At 43.5% G+C, this 10,019-nt stretch overlaps 1 protein-coding gene across 1 annotated transcript; it reads left to right on the plus strand.

Moving 5' to 3' along the window:
* Window positions 1-1,041: 1,041 nt before the first annotated feature.
* On the plus strand, window positions 1,042-4,676 carry mylpfb (myosin light chain, phosphorylatable, fast skeletal muscle b). The gene is made up of 6 exons (XM_065242840.1): window positions 1,042-1,170; window positions 1,690-1,785; window positions 3,268-3,448; window positions 3,554-3,632; window positions 3,985-4,033; window positions 4,106-4,676. The coding sequence occupies exons 1-6, from the start codon at window positions 1,168-1,170 to the stop codon at window positions 4,208-4,210; spliced, it is 513 nt and encodes a 170-aa protein (XP_065098912.1). The 5' UTR covers window positions 1,042-1,167; the 3' UTR covers window positions 4,211-4,676.
* Window positions 4,677-10,019: the final 5,343 nt, after the last annotated feature.

Here is a 10,019-nt window from a genome sequence, read left to right on the forward strand (position 1 = left end):
AAGTGTGTGTAAAGACAAAGTAGAGATTGTGTTGTTTTAGTGAGGGAACATGTGCCATATTGAAATGTGACTTCCAAATAAACCTTTCCATTGTTAAGAACAGGAGGCGTAAAAATCGGGGGATGCTGAGTTATTTCTGGCCACAGCTGTCACTCTTTATGTGACCCTCATGTCTTTTTCTCAGTTCTATTTGTCCAGAGCAACATTCCTACACTGTCAGAAATAAATGGTCAAATGGGCCCTAGCTGTCACTGGGGCAATTCTCTTTTAAAAAGTACACATTTGCATCCAAAGAGTTTATATTAGAACATCATGGGTAGATTTTGCTACCAACAAGTGCATATTAGTACCTCAAAGGTACATTCATATCTCTACCTATGGTACAAATTTTAAAAGGGACTGCCCCAGTGATAGCTTTGGCCATTTTCTCTGACAGTGTATTAGTAATAAAAATGAAACAAATAGTTGTTTATGTACAGTTTGGGTATAAAATAATGAGCTCACGTCATTAAAGTTCATAGTGAAATCCAAAATCTAAGTATCATGTTGACATCTATATGTTGTGGAGGAGCTACATAATTTCTTAAAATGTTTGAAAGGGATCTGATTTACAGCCAGATTTACCTCATTAAACTGTTACAGTGTTGACAGTGTTATTTAAAAGAGATATTATTATTATTTATGTAAGCCCTATGATTTAGTGTAAAGCTGTAAATGATGCCATGGGTTGTTTAGAACTTCTTGTTGGTCTCTGTGGTGTGTATATCCACATAACAACAAATAGTTGAACAGATCTTTCAGAATAATTGTGTGAACAGACTAGGTTAATTGATCTGAGTGCCACAGTATAGTAAAGCCAACAACTATTTCTTGGACTTTCCATATTTGTCTATAAGCTAAACCAAACTATAGCCAAAATTACTTGACCGAATTCACCTCATTCCAAGGCGTGCAAGTCCTATTTTGGAACACGAACGAAAGGTGATACCCAAAGCTACTCCTGTCTTTTACTTTGACCAGCACTCGCTCCCTGCCAAACCTGATGGTTAGACTAAAGTTAGCACACAGAGGGTGGTATATAAGACCACAGAAAGGCACCACATTTCATGTCAGTGACATCCGTGTGGTGTGGAGTTGTCTTTTGACCCATCCCTAAAACTTTGAAAGATGGTAAGTGTTTCTTAGCAAACTCTTAAAAATCTTTTTACATGTCAATTGGTCAATTGAATAACTTTTTTCCTCAGTAAAGAATTCTGGCGTTGTTTCATATAGAGAAAAATAAATAAACAAATAAAATCAAACCGGAAAAAGTATTTTTGAAAGCATAGTGGTAGTCTAATTATGTTCATAGACATGTTTGGCAGGCAAGGGAAGTTGAGGTGCCAACACACTTAACAGCTTTACTAGACATCCTCGAGTGCTTACTGTACAGGATATCCATTCATCAACCTCCAACCAAACCACAGCTTTAAAAAGAACTAATGGTTTTGGTGTCTACTGATATATTTTGACATATAAGTTAACATCTGCAACAGAAACAATAGATTTTCTTTTCAAAATATAACAAAGCAAAATGTTTTTTTGTTTGTTTTAGAAACTCCACTTGACAGTTTGTCCAGCTCTTTTAAAGATGCTTTTTGAATGTTTCAGTCATACTGTATGTTTACTCCATGTTTTTTTTCTGCCCAGGCACCCAAGAAGGCTAAGAGGAGGCAGCAGGCAGAAGGAGGCAGTTCTAATGTTTTCTCTATGTTTGAACAGAGCCAAATCCAGGAGTACAAAGAGGTACAGTGCTTTTACATTATTTTTTAGCACCTTAACAAATGTTTTTCATATTTCTTCTCCACATCTAAAATGCACAATTTACACGGTTTTGCCTTTAGTGGTTATTTTTATTTACAATTTACATTGCATTAGTCTTATTTATGGGCTATACATTTCCTCCCTTATAAATGCTGTAATTATCAAATAAATAATTATTCAATTTGCTTTACAATTCCTACAGATTATGTCAAAGGATGGTCCTAAAATAGTACACTGTAAATATTTCTGTAGAAATTACAGTATTACTGGGTATTACTGGCAACTAGCTGCCAGTAACTTACTGTAGATTTTACATTTATGGTATTTACTGGCAACAGTTTGTTCAAAGATAAATAAACATGAAACATTTTCAGTCTTTATCTTTTACAGTAAGTTACTGGCAACCAGCTGCTTAATTACAGCAAATTTCATAATAAAGGAAAAATATTTTACTCCTTAATATTCATTTGAAAGCTGAGAGGAAGTTTAGCATTATCTCAAGTGATCATAATTGTTAAATGCTAATGTTGTAAATAGATTATTTGTGACCCTGCATGTAAAAATCTAAAGCACGTTACTGTTTTTTACATAAAGTACATTCTGTGAAAAATAACCTTGATATCTTAAATAGTGACTGAGTTAGACCATGTCAAAATTGGAATTAAAGTGAAACAATAAGTGAAATCAAATTCTGATGCTTCTAATCTCGTAATTAGACTTTAGCCTAGATTTCACAGGGTTACATTTTTAGCAAAGAAAAAGTTTCAAAAGTTAAGCAGCACATTTCAGATGTTTTCGTAACTATATATATTAGGCTTACACTATTTAGTTTCACAGTTTAGTTTCAGATAGCTGGTAGGTATCAAGTATGCCATACTAGTTTTATATTAAACAACTTTGAACTTTCAAGTCAACATGTGTAATTCAAAGGGGCTTATATTTAAAAGTAAAACACAGGATTCCTTGAAAGGTGCTTAATATCCCTATATTTAGATAATTCATTGAGAATTATGAATGTATCATACATACATTATAAATGATCTAAATTGCTGCCAATTATGATTACGCCGCTATTGTAAGTAGAATGAAGGGTGCCATGAATGGGGACAGAAAGATTAGTTGAGGGTAGCAAAAGTAACTAACCCCCTCTCCTTAAATATCCCCAAAGACTTGTCACACATTCTGTGACCATTAACAACTTAGTAAGACAAGTGGCCAGCACCTGGCAAGAGACTTCTTGGTCTCAGATGTCGTCTTAAGTTTCATGGGTGTTTAAAGGAACACCAAGACCTGAGAAAGCAAAAAACATTTCATTTTTAATGCTGAAAATGAGCTTGTCTTTATTTATCTGTATGCTCTTTTTGGAACAGTACTTTACAAGTAAACTTATTGTAATTGATACATTATAATAAATGCAATATGACTTAACATTTATTGTCTGAAATCTTTCTCCAAAACAAACAGGCATTCACAATCATTGACCAAAATAGGGATGGTATCATCAGCAAGGACGATTTGAGAGATGTGTTGGCTTCCATGGGTCAGCTAAATGTGAAAAACGAAGAGTTGGAAGCCATGATCAAGGAGGCAAGTGGCCCAATCAACTTCACGGTTTTCCTCACTATGTTTGGTGAGAAGCTTAAAGGTGAGTTGTTTCGTCTGAGATTTATTTTTGTAATAACAGATTTACATTTACATGTATCATCCCATCAAACATCTAAAACGTTTATTTTTCAAACTATTTTCTCAGGCGCAGACCCCGAGGATGTTATTGTGAGTGCTTTCAAAGTTTTGGACCCAGAAGGAACTGGTACAATCAAGAAGGAATTGTAAGTGTTCTTACCATTTGCTGTTTACTTACACTTAACTAAAGATCTCCAGCAAAGATTATTTAGTATTATGAATAAAATAGTCCTCTGTGAGTTTGTGTAAGAATTGTTTTTAATCTGTTAGATGTGTATTTAGTGGTATTCATGTCTAAAATTTGTGTGTAGCGTCCTGGGGCTTAAAATGAGCACTCATCGAGTGCTAAAGTAATAATTGGCCAGTTGGTAGGAAATGTATGAAATGGTGTCAATGGCCAGATAATAAGTTATTTATAAAATAAGCATTTTTCAAGAATCCAGGTCTTACAAATCTTTGATACTGAGGAACATAATTTCATTGTTTTTTTTATTATAGCCTTCAGGAACTCTTGACCACCCAGTGTGACAGATTTACTCCAGAAGAGGTTAGTTGTGGTTATTCTATAATTTTTAATTGACCATTTTTTTAAAGACTAATAGTTTTCTTGTTCTCCTAGATAAACAACCTCTGGGCTGCCTTCCCCCCAGATGTGGCCGGCAATGTAGACTACAAAAACATCTGCTATGTCATTACACACGGAGAGGAGAAAGAGGAAGAATAAAATTATCTAATAAACAATCTATCTACCTCACTCATTACTGCCCTCATATCATGTCATTACCTGATTGCCCATTTGTTCTCTGAAAGAAAGTTTTTTTTTCTTAACCTTCCTCTGGAGGGTATTGGCATTTGAGTTTTCTGAATGTAAGTCACATGGCGCATATGGGATTATTTTCAATAAAATAATCTATTCTAAAATCATGGCAAGAGAACATTTCTAAAATAAAGGGATATATATACTTGATCAGTGCCTCCCACTTACTTTCTTGGAGAATGAAGGAAAGATTTATGGTATCATCACAAAGAAAGACAGAAGAGGAATGGGAAAAAAACAAGACTTTTCCTCCCTCTTCACAGCTCCATTCCAAAGTCCTATTTTTCTTTCACTATTCTTTCCTATCTACATCTCTTTCTCCCAGACTGCATGTAACTCACAGCAACCTATAAATAAAATGCCATCTTTCTTACTTCTTTTGTTTGAACTTGTCATTGGATACAATAAAAAGAAACAATAAAAACAAGAAACAATACAAACTTGCATAAAAAATAATAATTGATTCTTGGACTCATGTTCAGTTGCATACAGTGGTTTTAATAACACCATGACTAAATTGTCCACCATTTCAGTTTCAGCACAGCACCACCTACTGGTCCAGGTTTATTTTTGCTTATACATGTCTGGTTTTAATGAAAATCCAGCAGCCTGAACCACATCGTTTGATAAACAGTAATGTCTTTGCAATGCACAGTGGTTCTCATATTTTTAAGTGTGCGGCCCCCTGTGCATGGTGCATCCCTTTGTGGCCACCCATACAAAGTTTATGACTTAAAACATTCCAAAACTTAAATTTTAATTAAAGGTGCTGAAAATATTTAAACTGTATTTACCTAGGCATAGGTGAATTATAAGAGTTCTTTGCATGGTAATGACATATTGTTTCCTCCTTCTTATGTAAACCTTGTGCATGCAAAGAAAAAGAGGCCAATCTCAACATAACACAGCCTCTTTGCAGAGTTCCCGAAAGTTACTGCAGCTCTTTAGAGACTGAATGTGATAAACTTCATGAAAGCTTTTAGACTTATGACATTTCAAAAATAAGATTGTATATTATTACTAAAAGTTTATCAAATCAGCACATGTGAATCAAATCACGTTGTTCATCAATGCATTTGAAGTGAATTATTTCTTATTAAATTTGTACATTTAGGGGATGTTAGTAGAAAATAGGGACAGGCAGAGGATAACATTAGCAACACACAACAAACCACGAACAGCCGTTTAATGGTAACTTTTGTTTTCTTAAAGAGTAACTGAACCCCTGGTCAGAGCCTGACACTGGCAATATTTGAAAAATGCAAGAAAAGTGGGCAGACCCCAACGGAGATAACAAGGGCGTGGTGAGCTTGAACCTGCTTATGTAGGATGGCTTGCATCACTCGGTACCGCAACATCCAAAATTCAACTGCAGTATAGCCACTGTTCAACCTAAAAAAAGAGGGCAGCACTCTTTTTACACCATATATTGTAGCATTGAAACACTTTATACCCAAATGTAAAAAAAGTTACTCAAATCAATGAACAGCACTAATAAAGCCCCATTCTTTCAGATCATTAACTAAAAAAAGTTGGTTAAGGGTTTAGTTACTCTTTAAAGGGACAATACGTAGGATTTACCCCATCTAGTGGTGTAATTGTATTTTGCATTCAAATGAATAGTGCTTTCTAGTGCCAAGCTTTTCCAAATGTATTGCAACCACGGTAGCCGTTATGTAATCACTGATCTGCTTACAAGAGAAGAAATTCTAAGCTTACAAAGAAAAGTCAGATCATTGGAAGAGGTCATTTGACACCAACAAGAAAAATATTTATGAATAAAGACATTGATTTTGATTAATAAAACACTTAAAACCCTACTCACTGTCCCTTTAATGCAGATTCAGTATTGTGTAGTTAGAGATAGATACATTAAATGCCATGGCATTAGATGTTTGCATATTTATGGTTGGGGTGTTTTTTGCACTGTCATTCCCTTTCAGTCGGTCACTACGACGTCACGTCGTGACCGACGAATTGGGAACCGCTCCGCGGGTGACCTATCTACTTCGAGAAACTATAAAAACGCCAATGAACTTGGCATGCAGGTATTTGCATAATGCCGGCGCCGCCCCGCCAGGTGCGTATATAATCCGCAGGTGCACAATACCAAATTAGCTTTATTGCTTCGAAGCCGGCAGACATCTGCTCTCGAGAAGCTTTCTATCTGATCTTCGTAGATCCTGTTCTGGAAGGGAAGAAAATAAGATCTCAGCTTGCTGAAGTTGGTTGGGCAAAGACACCTCAGCGGAGGCTCGCAGTGTTTTTTCTCCACCCTTTCTCTGTCTCTTTAATTTAGGACTTGAGTTCGAGTGGGTGCGTTGCCTCTCCCTGTGTGTTTCACCAGCTCGCACAAAAGAGTGATTTCCCTAAAAGAGCAGCACGTTTGAGCTTTGTGTCTTTTTAAAGACAGCCACTCATTCGTGTCACGGTCGGGGTCGTCTTTTTAAAGATGGATTTCCGTCCGTGTTCGGTTTCTGGATGCGGTGTGTTCATCGCCCCCCGGGATGGCCACCAGCGTTGTCTTTCGTGTCTGGGGCTCCAGCACGCAGAGGCTGCGTTGCGTGATAGTTCATGCTCCATCTGTGAGGGCATGACTATGGCGGATTTGCGGAGACGGGTGTCGTTTCTCCGGGAACGGCGCCCGCCTTCCAAGTCTGGTGCTGCTAAGAGCGCAGCTACCAAACTTGCGAAGGATGACCTCCGTATAACGGTGCTGGGTCGGTCTGCTGGTTCGTCCAGCAGCTCCCAGCGCCCTGATCCGTTGCCAGCGGAGGTCCCGATGGAGACGAGCGGCCCGTGTTCTACGGTGTCCTCGCGCTCTGTCGAGCCTCCACCCGACGCGATGTCCACCGTAACATCGGAAGGGGGGTTGTCAGCCTCGGACGTCGATCCGGATCCGCTCCCGCCTTCGGGCCAGGTTGCGGCTTCTGTGTTCGACCCCGAGATGGCAGCCATGCTCGCTCGGGCGGCGGAGGCGGTCGGCTTGGAGTGGACTAAACCTCCCCCACCTGAACCGTCCCGCCTCGATGATTGGTTCTTCGGGGGTGCCAGGGCTTCTCAGTCCTCGCCCCCGGTGCCTTTCTTCCCCGAGGTGCATGAAGAGCTGACGCGGTCGTGGAAAACCCCGTTTTCCGCCCGGAACCGACCGTTTCAGCCTTCACCCCTCACCTCTCTCGAGGGTGGAGATGCCAAGGGGTACACTGGTATCCCATCAGTGGAGCGGCCGGTCGCGATGCAGTTGTGTCCGGCCGGTGTCGCTTCCTCCTGGCGGGACCAGCCTACTCTCCCCTCACGGGCCTGTAAGCAGTCTTCGGCGCTGTCTGGTGCTGCTTACAAGGCTTGTGGGGAGGCAGCCTCTGCCCTGCATGCCATGGCATTGCTGCAGGTCCACCAGGCTAAGGCTCTGAGGGACCTGCACGCGGGAGGTCACGACTCGGCGGAGTTCTCTGAACTACGTGCGGCTACGGATCTGGCGCTTCGTGCGACCAAGGTCACCGCACGCGCTGTTGGGCGTGCGATGTCTACCCTGGTAGTCCAGGAACGCCATCTCTGGCTGTGTCTGGCGGACATGAAGGATGCTGATAAGACCCGGCTCCTGAATGCTCCGGTTTCCCAGACCGGCCTGTTCGGCGAGAAGGTCGAGGAGTTTGCCCAGCAATTCTCCGCGGCCAAGAAGCAGACTGAGGCCATCGCTCAGATCATGCCACGTCGGAAGCGTCCTGCGCCTGCCCCGTCCACGTCGGCACCTCAGCCTGCTCCTCGCCGAGGGCGTCCTGCGGCGGCCGCCTCCGTTCCTCCCCGGGGCCCTTCTGAGAAGCGAGGAACCGGTCGTCAGCAGCCCGCCCCGCCTGCTCAGCCCGCTTCAAAGGGTGGAAAAAGAAAATCGAAGCGGCCCTGAGACAGGCGACCTAGAGATGGAGGGGATCGCTCTTCGGGAGATGGTGAAGGCACCACTCCCCCCACCGGAGGAGGGCCGGTTGGGGAATCCTTTGTTTCAATTTTCTGTTCCGCCGACTTTTCAGTCGGCACCCACAATTCCACAAAAAGAGCGAATTCCACTTCCATCTCTAGGTCTTCAGATGAGCGCCGGAGACACGAGCGGGCTCATAACCCCCCCTCGTTCTCCGACTCATCAGAGGAGTACGAGAGCAATGCACGGGCTCATAACCCCTCCGCGCTCTCTGTCTTCTCAGGGGAGACGGGCTCATAACCCATCGTCTTCCTCCCCCTTCGCCAGAGGGTGCATCGAGTGGCGTGAGGTGTCTCCAGCAGAGCCTCCCTTACTCACCCACCCAGCAGCGGACTCAGGTGAGTGTTATCATGCACAACACTGCCCGCCGCGGGTACACCGATCGTGCCTTTAGCCCCTCTCGCACGGTGTCTGGGGGCGTGGGAACAGCTTCCCAGCCCGTCGCGTTGGCTTTTACGCACGATTCGTCTCGGCTACGCGATCCAATTTGCCCGGCGTCCCCCCAAATTCTCCGGCGTTCGTTTCACTACGGTGAGAGCTGCCGATGCGCACGTCCTCCGTGCGGAGATCGCTGTCTTATTGGCGAAAGACGCGATCCAGCCGGTCCCTCCAGCCGAGATGAGGTCGGGGTTTTACAGCCCTTACTTTATTGTACCCAAGAAAAGCGGCGGCTTGCGACCGATCCTAGACCTGCGTTCGCTGAACCGTGCACTTCACAGAATGCCGTTCAAAATGCTGACGCCCAAACGCATATTTCCATGCATTCGTCCAAACGATTGGTTCGCATCTATCGACCTGAAGGACGCGTACTTTCATGTATCGATTCTCCCCCGGCACAGGCCGTTTCTCCGCTTTGCATTCGAGGGGCGAGCATACCAGTACAAAGTCCTCCCATTCGGGCTCTCTCTGTCGCCCCGTGTATTCACCAAAGTAGTGGAGGGGGCTTTAAAACCCCTGAGAGAGAGAGGTGTGCGCATTCTCGCGTATCTGGACGATTGGCTAATAATAGCTCAAACACGTCAGACGCTATGCGATCACAGAGATTTAACTTTAAAACACCTCGCTCGTTTGGGTCTTCGGGTCTACTGGGAAAAGAGCAAGCTTTGCCCCGTGCAGAGAATCTCTTTTCTCGGTATGGAACTGGACTCGATCGATTTGACAGCTCGTCTAACAGAAGCGCGTGTACAGTCGATTCTGACTTGCCTGAATACATTCAAGAGCAAGAGCGCGGTCCCGCTGAAACAATTTCAGAAGCTTTTGGGGCATATGGCAGCAGCCGCAGCTGTAACTCCGCTCGGACTGCTTCATATGCGACCGCTTCAGCATTGGCTTCACGATCGAGTCCCGAGGAGAGCGTGGCTGCGCGGCATTCTCCGTGTTATCATTACACCTGCGTGTCGTCGCACTTTCACTCCGTGGTCAGACCGTGCGTTTCTCCGAGCCGGTGTGCCTCTGAGACAGGTCTCCAGGCATGCAATAGTATGCACAGATGCTTCGGACACGGGGTGGGGGGCCACGTACGATGGGCTTGCGGCTTCGGGGGTCTGGACGGCACCCCAGCTGCATTGGCACATAAATTGCCGAGAAATGTGGGCTGTATATCTTGCGCTCGTCCGTTTCAGCAACGAGTTACAGGGCAAAGATGTATTAGTTTGCACAGACAACACTGCGACCGCTCGCGTCACCTGTCGCATCTCGCCCGTCATCTCCTCACTTGGAGTCAGAAGAATTTGAGGTCTCTTC

This window comes from Paramisgurnus dabryanus, chromosome 1 (assembly GCF_030506205.2).
Source record: "Paramisgurnus dabryanus chromosome 1, PD_genome_1.1, whole genome shotgun sequence".
NCBI lineage: Eukaryota > Metazoa > Chordata > Actinopteri > Cypriniformes > Cobitidae > Paramisgurnus > Paramisgurnus dabryanus.

Excerpts from the sequence above, each read along its gene's own strand:
- mylpfb (XM_065242840.1), top strand. Across the intron at positions 1,786-3,267 it reads AAATCCAGGAGTACAAAGAG|GCATTCACAATCATTGACCA; the intron begins GTACAGTGCTTT and ends CAAAACAAACAG. Across the intron at positions 3,449-3,553 it reads GTTTGGTGAGAAGCTTAAAG|GCGCAGACCCCGAGGATGTT; the intron begins GTGAGTTGTTTC and ends CTATTTTCTCAG.